We start from the raw sequence: 14038 nt of genomic DNA on the forward strand, positions 1-14038 counted from the left end.
ACTTTAACTATGAATGTATAGTGTACAGGTTTGGGGACTTGTTAATGACGTAATGGAAGTGAACTTATGCTATTCACATGACCTCTTAGTGTTTAATTAATGATATAAATGTATCTTCTCTTCATTCATGTATGAGTTAGGTAGAAGGTATTGTACATGCTTGCTCGGCTGGGGTATCTCGGTTGAACGTCGGTCGCGCTCCCCGAGGTCGAGGTGTGACACTAGGATGTTTGATGTCAAGATCAGACCATCGATAGATGAAGGCAAATATTGCAGTTCCAACCCTTAAAACTTTCAGAAACATCCTTGCTTCCAAGCTTGTGCCTACCCTAGACTCCCTTCTAGTGGAATGAGTATATCGTACTAATACCACCACATGGAAGTTTGTTAAAGAGTAGGACATTGATGCAGTAATGTTCCCTGCAAAAAAAGAACACAATGTTAGTATAACAAAGGACCGTCATATTCTCCTCCATTAGGACTTGAACATGATGAGCATATGTGTTGCCTCCAGTGTTCATTCTCCCCCTTGTCCTCTTCTCCTCCTCACTAATAAACTCCTTTCAACCTTGATTCTTAAGTATGGGCATTGTAATTTATCACTATTCACCAACCTCTTTCCTTGTATATCTTGATCATTAAAACCATGATACTCTATAGGGCCAACATCCAGAGCATAGTTTGCAAAATTGTCTGCCACTTTATTCCCTTCCTTAAGAGTGTGTCGTAACATTGCATCTCAACATCACTTCCTTGATCTCCTCGACATATCCAATTACATTCCAAGGAACATTCCATGTTCAATCAAGAACATTTTTTATCACCAAAGAATCAGTGTGTAATACAATGAGAATATAGACATTATCTATGCAATATTTGAGTGGTTCCAACACTGCCCTAGCTTCACTTCAGTGTTGGTTCCCTCTTGGATCTCCTTACACACGCATAGACTACATCTCCTTCTTCATTCCTTAAGACAAAACAAAATGAACTCCTACCTGGATTTCCCCTAGAAGCTTCATTTGTGTTTACCTTGATCCACCCTGGAGTAGGGTATTACCATATCACTTTTGACACCTTCAAAGTAGGTGTATAATGCTCCATTACATCCAGTAAATCATTCCATTTATGGGGTACATCTTGAAGACTTGGCTTTCTCACTTTTACAAGTGACTCAAGAGTAATAGACACTTGATAGATCACCCTACTTATTGTGAATGGTTCTCTAAGCTTGTATGCATTCTTTCTCGTCCAAAGATCCCATACAATATTAGATGGCAGTGGTTGCAAGATAGGTTGTAACCTAGCTACTACTTTAAAAGTCCAGCATTTGATAATTACTTGGTTAAACTACAAACCCTCCATAGCTATCCCTACACTTGAAAGGAAGTATGACCAGACTTTGTTAGCAGCATAAGACCTGAAGAAAAGGTAAAGAAGCGTTTCCTCTTCCGGATTCACACAACACCGGCATCTAGAAGCCATTAGGTAGCCCCATCTCCTCCAGCAATCATCAAGAGCCAATTTGTTCATCCAAACTTTTCACATGAAAAAGGAAATTTTGAAAGGTAATCCCTTTATCCATATATTCGTGTATGCATTGTAAGGTTCATTCCTCCTCCTCAAATAATCCCAAGCAGATTTCACACTATACATCCCATTAGTTTCAAGCATCTAGTAAGGTTTATCCATTTCATTATGTACCCTTGGAGGCTTAATGTTGTCCTTAATATGAGTAGCCAAGTCATCCGGTAGAATTTCTCTTAGTTTGACTTCATGCCAGCCATCAGCTTGCACCACATCCACTATATTTTGAATTGATTCATCATAATATAATTCTGGAGGTGTAATAAATATAAAGCACCCAAACCTGTCCAATTTTCAAACCAAAACAAAGAAGAACCCATTCTTACATGCCAACTAATTTGATGCTTAATGTGATCCCTACATTTAAGCATTTTTCTCCACACATGTGAACCATTTCTCCAAGGTGCCACCATAACATTCATCTTCTTACAATACTTCTGACACATGAATGAACTCCACAATGAGGGTTTGGTTCTAAAATTTCACCAAAGCTTGCAAAACAAGGCTTTAGATACATCATGTAAGAATCTAAATCCTACTCCTCCCTCCTCTTTGAGTAAACACAAAGTGTCCCAAGATGCACAATGCCTACTTCTTCCATCAATGTAGTTGCTCCAAAAAAACCTAGCAAAAAGTTTAGCCAGCTTCTTAATCACACAATTAGGAGGGTTCACTACTGAGAGTAAGTGAATAGGCATGCTTTGCAAAACATGTGAAATCAACACTGCTCTCCTTCCTATTGACAACAAGTTGCCCTTCCATGATTGTAATTTGTCCAGAATTTTACTCATAAGATCCCTGTAATGATCCATTTTCCTTCGAGTGTAAAACATTTGACATCCTAGATAAGTGAATGAGAACTCTTGCCTCCTAATTCCTCTAATCCGCTGGATTTTATCAAGTACTATTTCACTGGCTGAGTGGTGCATATTCAAGGTAGATTTGGATTTGTTTATTAACTGGACAGACGCAGCCTCATAAACATATAATATCTCCATGACTATCTGAAATGAGGTTGCATCTAAATATGAGAAAATTATTGTGTCATCTGCATATGCCAGGTGATTGATCTTAAGACTCCACTTAGGTAGACCAAATCCACAAAAATAGAGGTTCATATAAAGAGCATTTAAATCTCTTATGAGAGTTTCAGCAGCAAGTATAAAAAGACTAGGTGATAATGGATCACCTTGTTTAACTCCCCTCGATGACTTGAAGAAATTATGTGGTTGCCCATTTACAAGAACTGAGTACCAATTATTTGATATACTACCACATACCAAACCAATAAATCTCTCATCGAAACCTATCTTCCTCGACCTCTTGGTCAGGAATAGCTATGATAGACTATCATAGGCCTTAGTCATGTCCAATTTCAACACCACATTATGTCCAGCCTTAGTTCTCTTTCTTGTATCAATGATTATCTCTTGAGTAAGCAACACGTATTTAGTAATACTTCTTCCATTCACGAATCCTGCTTGCTCATCAGAAACTAGGTTTGGAAGTAAAACAACTAGCCTTTCATGAATCACCCTTGAAATCACTGTATTTATGAAGTTGTTAAGGCTAATTGGTCTCATGTCTGAAAAGTATTCACCTCTTTCTTTTTAGGTAGAAGTACCAAATTTGTATGAGTTATAAAATTTGGTGGCTTTTGCCTATTAAAGAAAGCTTTCACCATATCAACAATGCTATCCCCTATGATGTCCCAATAAGAATGAAAGAAGCAACCTATAAAACCATCTGGGCCATCTGTACTTTCTCCATTTAATCCAAAGACTGCTTTCTTGACTTCTTCTTTAGAAGGTTGCTTGAGATGCTCTCGATTATGGTCTGCCTCCACCATGCATGGTAAATATTCAATTATCCCAAAATCAGTAGGAGTGTGTTGTTGGTGGATTTGTGCTTGGAAGAAGTTCACAACTTCATTTGCAATTGCCTCATTTTCTTAAATCCATACTCCATCACTATTTTGTATCCTCTTTATTTGTAATCTCTTCCTTCTTCCATTGACTAGGGTGCGAAAAAATTTTGTGTTTCGATCTCCATCTTTGAACCATGACATACCTGCATTTTGTTTCCAGAAGTCATCCTCCAAAGCCAAGACACTAAATAAATTTGTCTGTACCTTTTGCATTCTTTCTCTATTATGGAGTGTAGGATGCAATTTAAACTGTGCTTCATGAACCATCACCACCTCTTCAAGGCTAAAAATTTTCTTTAAAATGTCTTCATAGGTTGCTTTACTCCATTGTCTGAGAACTTTCTTCAACTTATTCAACTTGAAATTGAAATTGAAAAGAACTTTTATCCAACATTTTGAATATACAGTCTTCTTCAGCTTGTCCATTCCACCACGTAAATATGTTGCCCTTGAAGCCCAGGTCAGTTAAGTTACATGTGTTCATGCAATATCTGAAATTATTTACCTCATTAATTGAAACTGACAGACTTCTAAATTTCTATTCTACATCCCAAATGACATTAAATTCACCACCCATAATCCATGGTAATACCATATCTTGAGCAATATAATCTAGAGAGTCCCAAAGCTCAATTCTGTCAATTGCTTCACATTGAGCATACCCCAATATGAGAATAAACTCTTTGTTAGTTTTAGTATCAAATAGCTTCAAAGTCATATGTTGTTCCAAATCATATAGGACAGTAATATCAAATCGTTCATCCACAAATGCCCAAACTTTGTTAGAATATTAACAAGGGCTCGAGAAAAACCAATCCTTCTCTTGTACTTCTTTAATTTCCTTGACTGTTGCATTGGCTCCATCTGACTTATAAATTAAAACTGATGAGTGATGAGCCTCTCAAAAACTCTCTTGGTCTTTACAGATCTAATATTCTATATAAGTGCATTCATTTATAAATATGGGATTTAGATAAAGTTCTCCTTGTTTGTACCCCAGCTGCTTGCACACCTGGTATCTCCTTTGCATGTTTCTTTCTTCCTTGTCGAGCATCATTCATGAAATTATGGGCAGTGGATTCCTTAACCATGTCTCTTCCTGCATTTGATTGGTTTTCTTCTTGATCTCTGGGATCTTTTTATGTCACCACTTGATTTTTTGTAGGCTTAGGGATTATATTCTTGTATACCGTCTCCTTCAAAACCTGCCCTGTTGCTTCAGCTGGCAGTTTAGCTAATACTAGATTCCCAGCTTTCTCTTGTACCACCAAATTCTTCTGTTGACGCACTATAGAGCTAGGAGTCAGATATTATTGCATTCTATCTTCCAAGTCCTTCCTATTGTTGATCATATCTGCATTCTGAGGTTGGCCTATACCGCCTGGATCAATCCATTTGATGTTTTCCTCATTAGGTTTAGTTATAGCTTGATTAGGGTTCGTTGTATCATTTTAGCTGGGGTTAGGATTCTAAGAAAGTTCATTTCCATTCAGATCCACCTGCTGCACTTTTGGTACCTGTTCTTCAGTAATATTTGCTACATTCTCTTTGTCACGTACTTCACTTCTCTTATCATTTATACTTTGTTCCTCCTCTCCTTGTTCCTCCTCATCTGTTCGATCCTCATTATCATTGTCTTCATGAAACTCACCATCTTCTGATTCCCCCTCAACCTAATAACACAAAAGCTTACCTCCAGTATACTTAATCTTGTCATTCACCTTTTCTATCTCAGAATTCATTCTTGTATCGATGTATTGTGATGGCACCTCCTAGAAAGGTTGGTTGGTCTTGCCAAGATTATTACCAAAAGTTCTATTTACCCACTGGGCAGTGGATTCTTTGTCCTCTGCTTCCTTAATCCTTGCCTCACTAGGATTCCTATTTGTACCCTCTTTAGAAGCCCCATTCCTAGTTGAAACATGACTATACACATCAGCTTTTGGATTCAGTTTCCCAGTAGTCTCTGGATTAGGTTTAGGACTGCGATTTACATTAACTTCCTCCACCAATGCCAGTTGATCACCATCTTCCTTCTGCCCTTCTTCACTCTTTAGAATTGCAAATATGTTATTCGTTTGCCCTTGATGCACTACTCCATTGTCAAGAGGAACAATTTCCTTTTCAGTTCACCTTGCACCTCAACTTGCTTGCCATCCTTCTTCACTAGATTATCCCTAACTTCCTTCCATTGTTCTCCAGTATAGCCCACAACTTTGCCACTGCTAAGAATCATCATAGGACTCTCGTCATTACCTTTATTCCCAACTTTATCTTGCACAACTTGTTTGTCCTAATCATTGTTCACCATTAGTTCAGGATGTAACCTCCAACAGTCCATCTCATCATGATACTTAGGAAAATAATCATATTGAATTTTCACCCACTCCGTCCTTATCTCTCCATTAGCTTCATTCTCTATATCCATCCGTACTTTCTTAGGCAAGTCTGCTAGGAGATTAACTAACACCTTTACCCGTGCACAACTTGTTTGAGTTTTATTAATTTTAGCCATATCAAGATGTACTGGTTTCCCCACAGCTGAAGCTAATGAAAATAAGCATTGTTTGACAAAGTAAGTAGGTAACAAGGTTGGAAAAGAAATCGACGCCATAGACATTGAGTTTCTTCCCCTACTTTGAACTTTGCATCATAAATTAAAGGCCTTATTTGGTATTCATAAACCTTAACATAATACGCAATCTTTGAAGTAAGATTAGTAAAATCCTCCCATAATGTCAATCTTATTAAAACATGCCTATCTCTAAATAAACCAATATTGCATTCACCTTTGATTCCACTTTGTACATGGATAACCTTACGTAGTTCTTGCAACTCTAGCCATCCACATGAGAACATGCCCACAAATACATATTGTAGACCTTCAATAATGTTCGTCCTATCAACCTCTGCTTCTGTAAACTTGACGTGGGACTGCCCATGTAAGAATGTAACACATCTCAATGGAATTGGATCGATAGTAGGGTTTACAGTATGGTTTACGTGTATGGTTTTATTTAATGCGACTGGTTTCAGAAGATTTGAGAAATTTTAGGGCTGTTGATTGTTTGTAATAGTGTTAGGATTGGATGAGGATGATCGGGAAGGCAGACTAGCCATTGAAAAAGGCTGGCCACCAGTCGGAGTGGCGATGAGAGAGCTCGTAATGGAAAAACTCCCAGTTGTCTCCTTTTCGCAATCGCCAAAACTCTATAGGGTTATTTTTTAATTAGAACACCTAGTCCCAAGATTGGATGCTTAAGTTGTAAGATTTGACTGAGGTTTAACTTTTAAGTAGACAGCTCCAGGATGGTATTTTGATGACTCCAATAGTTTCGCATAGTAATTTTGGACTTATATGTATGTCTGGATTTGGATTTGGAAGTCTGTAGGTCCATTCACTACTTTTTGGCAAAAGTTGAAAAGTTGAAGGTTTGGAAGTTTGATAAGATTGAACGAAGTTTGATTTAGTTAAATCGGCTTCGAACTGAGGTTTCGAGAGTTGTAATAGGTCTGTTGTGTAATTTGGGACTTTCTTGCAAAATTAGAGGTCATTCCGAGTTTATTTGATATGGTTCAACACGAGTTTTGTAATTTGAAAGTTTATTAGTTCCTTAGGCTTTAACTAGGGAGCGATTCATATTTTTGATGTTGTTATGTATGAGTTGAGACCTAGAGCAGGTCCGTGTTATATTTTGGTATTTGTTGGTGTGATTTGATGGGGTCCAGCGGGCCTCGGGTGTGTTTAGAATTGATTTCGGAGCATTTTTGGACTTGGTTGCATTGTTGAAGATTTATGGGCTTCTAGTATTTTTGCATCTGTGGGTGTTTGGCTGCAGATGAGGAGCGCACGTGCGACTATTTTTATGTAGGTGCGGTGCTCGTCTGGCAAGAGGGAAATCCGTAGAGGCGGATACTTTTCGCAGAAGCGAATGAGCTTCTGCGATGGGTTGCCACAGAAGCGAAAGTGCAAGTACGCTTGGTGAGATGCAGAAGTGGGAGGATAGGGGGCTTGGTGAGTATCACATATGTGGTCTTATTTCCACAAAAGCAACATCGCAGAAGCGGTCAAGTGACCACAAATGTGTTTTAGCTGGGGTCGAATACTAATTTGAATGGTTTTGGTTATTTCTTATTTTTGGAGTTGTGGAGTTCAGTTGGAGGCGATATTTTTAGGGCTTTCCATCAAAATTGAAGGGAAAAGTGATCCTTGCTTTATTTTAATGTCAGATATTAATAATCCATAGATTATTACACCCAATTTGTATGAATTAAATCTGCGATTTGGGGGTTTTTGGGGTATGATTTTTGAGAGTGGGATTTGATGATTTGAGGTGGAATTGGATGAAACATATATATTTGGGCTCGTATCAGAATGGGTGTTCGGAATTTTTGAGTTTCGTCGTGTTCCGGGGTGCGGTCCAAGGGTTGTCTTTTTCAGTTGACTTTGCATAATTGATTCATGATCTTCGCTTTATTATTTTGCACTATTTCCTATGAGTTTTGTTGATGATATTATGTTATTTTTGCTAGATTCGAATCATCCAGAGGTTCATTCACGTAGAAAGGGCTTCTTAGAGGACTTATTTGGATTACTTGAGGTAAATATCATACCTAAACTTGGTTTAGGTAATAGTTGTCTGAGTTATTTGTGATAGCTACTTGCTACGGGCGGCGCACATGTGCGGGGTATTGAGCCCATGTGTGTGCACCGGGGTATTATTCATGCTCGAGGTAGTGCTTAGGCTATGATATGCCTCGATTTGATTGCTAAGCTTAAATGTTGTGATGTTTATTATATTTGTATCCCTGTTGTGAGATATTTGAGTCATGTTTGATATTATATAGAGGTTAATATCCTGATTGAACTTGTTAATTGCTACCTTTGTGATGTATTTGCCAGATTGAGTTGTGTTAGCACACTTTGCACATGCATGAGTCTTAGCATGTCACTTACACCAGTCCAGTAGTATGAAATTTGATGTTCATTGATCATGTACATGTATTCTTATATAACTATTTTCTGCATGATATGGATTGGACTGGCAGCCTGTTACCACATCGGATGGTTTTTTTATATTGAGCATGTGACCAGGCCGGGTGGATTGTGATATTGAGCATGTAACCATGCTCTATAGATTGTGATATTGACATGTGAGTTGTCCGTGCAATATGTGAGTTATCCGTGCAGATCCGAGATATTGATTTAATTGGCACGTGAGTTGTTCGTGCAGTTTATATTATTAGCACGTGAGTTGTCCATGAATCACGTGAGTTGTCTATGCAGCATGTGGATATGGATCCATTCCTCTAGGTTCACCCTCTCATGTTCCTTCTTGATGGTGTACACGTGGTTTGAGGAAAACTAATAAGTGGTTTAGATCGATTATTGAGATTCTAAGGAAAGGATGGCCATTGTTTGATTTGGTTATTGCATTTCATCTTTACTTGCAATTTCTTTTATTGTTTACCTGATTTAGTTGCATATCTTCTTTTTATGTTGGGTTGTTGACCGAGCAAAGTATGTTAAGTAATTGTGTGCACCAAGGTGGTTATTTTTGTGCTTCATGACCTGATCATATTATTATTCTATACTTGTTGGATTTATGAGATGTATAGGTGATAGCGAGTATGATTTATAATTCTTGCTTTTAGTACCTTACCGAGGTTAGTTATGATACTTGATGAGTACATGGGGTTTGTTGAACCCATACTACACTTTACACTTAACTATACAGATCTAGATGTTGGACCGAGTCACTAGAAGTTGGGGCTTGTTCCTGAGATTGTCATCCTAGAGATGAGGTAGAGCTGCATCTCGACCACAGTTTTGGCATCTCTTTTTATTTGTACTGTTGTCTTTCATTCAGACAGTATTATTATTTAGTATTCCAGACTTGTATTTCAATTTTAGAGCTCATAACTATGTATTTACCAGCTCTGGGGGATTTATTATGTATTGTTGCTATTATGTTATGTTGATGAATTTAGACTTGTATTATTTTCGTCATTTATGTTATTATGATTCGTTATTATTTATATGTCCGGCTTGCCTAGCAAGTGCGTTAAGCGCCATCAGTATCGGATGGTGGTTTGGGATCGTGAAAAATTAGTATCAGAGCTCTAGGTTCATATGTTCTACAGGTCATGAAAAAGTTCGGTAGAGTCTTGATCAGTGCATAGACGTCTATATTATCTTCAAGAGGCTACCAAATTGTTAGGAAAAAACTTCACTTTCTTGCATTCATATCATGCAAATATGTTATTTCCGAAGTTTGAACCTTTACTCTATTATTCTCTCACGGATGATGAGGAATCATTCAGCCGGATCGGTTGGGAAATCACTAATACCGGTAGGTCGGGCCGCGAGAAGCCGGTGCCAAGCTAGAGGTTGAGGTAGGGCTGGCACTACAGCTAGAGTAGCACTTGTGGATCCACTTGTCGCTCCAGTAGAGGCACAGGTCTCGAATACTATGGAGCTGGTAGGACCAACTTAGACACTAGTGGTACCTATTGTATACCTGGTCCTTTAGATGCTTTGGGCCAGATATTGAGCATGTGCACGAGCTTGGCTCAGGTGAGTAAGGTATCAGATATACCATCTACCTCTCAGGCTGGGGGAGGAGCTCAGACTTCCGCTGCCCGTACACCGGAGTAGCTAGCTCAAGGTTATCAGATACTAGGAGTGTTACCGGTTTATCCAGTTGTTGTCGCTCAGGACGATGTTGGTCCATCTTTGTCTGATGAGGAGCATAAGAAGTTAGAGACATTTAGGAGGCTTGACCCTTCCTAGTTTAGTGGAGGAGTGTCAACGATGCTCGGGGTTTTCTGGATCAGTATCACTGTATTCTTCGCACAACGGGTATTAAGGAAACCGGTGGAGTTGCCTTTATTACTTTTTAGCTAACTGTGGTAGCCTATATATGGTGGCAGACCTGTAAGTCAGGCAGGCAATCTGGCGTAGCACCACATACAAGACATCAATTCTTAGTTGTCTTCTTAGAGAAGTTAGTCCCACCGACTCGTAGGGAGGAGTTGCATAGGGAGTTTGTGCATCTATGCCAGGGGGTATGTTAGTGACCCAGTATAAGATGAGATTAACAAATTTGATACGTCATGCTATATCGTTGGCTCTTACTGAGATGGAGAAGATCAGGAGGTTCATTGATGGCCTCAACTATGGTCTACGTTACTGTTTTGCTCAATAGGTAGAGACGAATGTATGTTTTACCAGGTGGTTGAGATGGATAGGCACTTGGAGTATGTTCGCACGCTTGAGCGAGACGAGCGGGAGGGCAAAAAGCGCCAAGGTTTAGCTGGTTTTAGTGGTGCCTCGTCTGGAGGTCAGTCTTATCACAATAGATGTCTTTCTTTTAGGCCAACATATGTAGCTCGTCAGGTTCGTCGTTGTTCATCAGTAAGCCATAGTTCATACATTGCTTGACTAGTTCAGTCATCATTCAGTGTTTTACTGACACAGAGTTCTTACCGTGATCCATCTGCTCAGGGCTCCATACATAGTTATTCTGGTTATCATGGTCAGCAGCCTTGTCAGAGGAAAGGTTGTTTCAAGTGTGGAGACTTGAGTCATCTCAAGAGGGATTGCCTTAAACGTTTGAGTAGAGTCCCACATCAGAGCTCGCAGCTAATGATTTCAGCACCAGTAGCTACACCACCTGCATGGCCTGCTAGGGGTGGGAATCAGTCAGCTCGAGGTCGCCCTTGTCATATCCCAACCTTGGGAGGTGCAACCGGCACACACTGCCCGAAGGACCGTGCAAACAGACATCTATTCTTATATTCTTTTTATTCATTAAGCTGGGATGTTGAGGCCTCTAAGTAACAATACTATAATTAACATGTGTACAACTTATTATTAAAAGAAACATTGGCATTTTATACATGACCATTAATTTCACCAACATCGCCATACCCGACCATTACATGCAACCAAATACTAACACTAGTTTGCTAGCTTCTACGAGTACCATACGAGATATACATATTACACAACTTGGTCCGGACAAGGCCCCACCGTATCCAAAAGGTTTATGACATCTGCTTCAGTACCAATTGACTTTATAGCAGCTCTCCAAAGGAGTGGAGAGCAACAACCAAGTATGTTGGAACAACACCATACTGGGAGGAACGTCATCGGATGTATCTGCACCTCTGGACATGAACACATCACCCAAAAGAGAAGGGAGTCAGTACGGAAAATGTACTGAATATGTAAGGCTAAACAATTAAATCAGAGATATAACATAAGAGATTTGAGGGTGTAATCCCATCCGGGACACTGAGGACAAGACACTAGAGCGTAAACCAAACTTTGGACAATATGAACCATGAATCATAAACGTAAGCAACTCTTATGAACCCAATCCACCCATTTTGGCCATGCATTAGTTTATACTATACATATTAATACATATCTTCAGCCCTTATTTGGGGCACATTTTATCACTCCATACACGGGCTCATAGAGGACTCGGTCGTACCCGGCTACAGGAGGGCTTGGTAACCTCACTTCATACATTATTGTACCCCGGCCACACAAGGGCTCGGTCGTACTCGGCCTCAGAAGGGCACAATAATATCTCACAACCCAATGTTCCATACCCGGCCACGCAATAGCTCGGAAACATTTCTCATCATACCCAGCTTATTAGTGGGTACACAATAAGTGTCATACCCGATCGTCTATAGCGTAGCTCGATAAAGTAAAATAGTTATATATACATATAAGTGAAATGTAGAATCAACTTCAAAAGATTTTGAGTTTAGACTTAGAACTACAAAACCCCACAGTGCAGGATTTATTTAGAAGGAAGGAGAGACTTACACTATCTCATGCCAAGAAAGAAAGTTGCCCTACATACCCTGTGGAAGAACTAACAATGCTTATATGATGGATAACTTTGCCTCTAACGAATTTTCACAATTAACACCACCAGATAACAAGTGTTACATCAATCAATTCTCATTTTCTTTAAGCTAAATCTTATCAGAACCATCTTCCGATTAAATTAAAGTTATTTTGGAACTTCAAAGGAGGTGTGAGAACATTTTTGGTGAATTATAGTGAGTGATACTCCTAGGATAATGAAAGAGAGTCAGACTTACTGCCTTTATATATCGGTACCAATCATAGGAATCTCCATCGAGTCCAAATGCAAAATGGGTTGCCCCGCTTTGGCTGTCATACCCGGTGAGACAACTGGAAAAATCTGGTCGCATGTATTTTCCTCCTCTCTCTTGTAACGCGTCGCCATCTGATTGGTTGTTCTTAAACCTTATTGATCCTCCAATTTCACATATGGGGTGTAACATCCCTAGAGGAGGAAGTCCGTCAGGGGGTGGTCAGGCCCGTTTCTATGCATTTCCTACCAAACCAGAGGCAGTTGCTTCTAATGACGTGATCACAAGTATATTTTCAGTGTGCCACGGGGATGCTTCAGTTTTATTTGAAACTTGTTACACTTATTCTTATGTGTCATCCTAGTTTTCTCAATATTTGGATATGCCTCGTGATTCTTTATATGTGCTTTTTCATGTATCTACACTATAGGCTGATACTATTATGGTGGATTGTGTATATCGGTCGTGTCTTGTCACCATTGCGGTTAAGAGACAAGAATCAATCCCTTATTGCTCAGTATTGTTGTTTTTGGTTTAATTTTGGGCATGGATTGGTTATCACCATATCATTCTAGTTTTGATTGTCACGCTAAGACCGTGACATTGGCTATGCCGGGGTTGTCGATGTTTGAGCACAGAGGCTCCCTGAATCATGTTCCTCATAGAGTGATTTTATATTTGAAGGCTCAATGGATGGTTGAGAAGGGGTGTTTGGCGTATTTGTCCTTCGTGAGAGATATTAGTACTAGTACTCCTGATGTTGAGTCAGTCCCAGTAGTAAGAGAGTTCCTAGATGTATTTCATACAAATTTGTCGGGCATGACACCAAACAGGGATATTGACTTTAGTATTGACTTGGTTCCGGGCACTCAGACTATCTCTATTCCACCATATCGCATAGAACCATTAGAGTTGAAGGAGTTGAAGGATTAGCTACAGGAATTGCTTGATAAGGTTTCATCAGACCTAGTGCGTCACCTTGGGGTACACCGGTACTATTTGCGAAGAAAAAGAAGGATGGTTCTATGAGGATGTGCATTGTCGACAGGCAGTTGAACAAGGTTACTGTCAAGAAAATGTACCCACTAGTGCGTATTGATAATTCGTTTGATCATCTTCAGGGTGCTAAGGGTAACATTAGTTGAAGATCCGAGCATAAGATATCCCGAAGACAACTTTCAGGATCCGCTATGGTCATTATGAGTTTCTGGTGATATCTTTTGGACTGACGAATGCACCAATAGCTTTTATGCACAGCGTATTCAAGCCCTATCTTTATTCCTTCGTCATAGTTTTCATTGATGATATATTAGTGTATTCTCACAACCGAGAGGATCATGAGCAACATTTGAGGATCGTGCACCGGACTTTGAGGCAGAAAAA

The 14038-nt window shown here is 39.4% G+C and overlaps 1 protein-coding gene across 1 annotated transcript; it reads right to left on the reverse strand.

Moving 5' to 3' along the window:
• Positions 1 to 387: 387 nt before the first annotated feature.
• Positions 388 to 2585, reverse strand: LOC142169600 (uncharacterized). Its single transcript, XM_075231486.1, has 3 exons — positions 2074 to 2585; positions 1705 to 1870; positions 388 to 420 (listed from the first exon to the last, which is right to left on the reverse strand). Exons 1-3 carry the CDS (start codon positions 2583 to 2585, stop codon positions 388 to 390), a joined length of 711 nt encoding a protein of 236 aa, XP_075087587.1.
• Between the last annotated feature and the right edge of the window lie 11453 nt (positions 2586 to 14038).

This window comes from Nicotiana tabacum, chromosome 15 (assembly GCF_000715075.1).
Source record: "Nicotiana tabacum cultivar K326 chromosome 15, ASM71507v2, whole genome shotgun sequence".
NCBI lineage: Eukaryota > Viridiplantae > Streptophyta > Magnoliopsida > Solanales > Solanaceae > Nicotiana > Nicotiana tabacum.

Excerpts from the sequence above, each read along its gene's own strand:
- LOC142169600 (XM_075231486.1), bottom strand. The coding sequence starts at position 2,585 with ATGGAGATATTATATGTTTATGAGGCTGCGTCTGTCCAGTTAATAAAC. Across the intron at positions 1,871-2,073 it reads GCCTTGTTTTGCAAGCTTTG|GTTTGGGTGCTTTATATTTA; the intron begins GTGAAATTTTAG and ends AAAATTGGACAG. Across the intron at positions 421-1,704 it reads ACAACATTAAGCCTCCAAGG|GGAACATTACTGCATCAATG; the intron begins GTACATAATGAA and ends CTTTTTTTGCAG.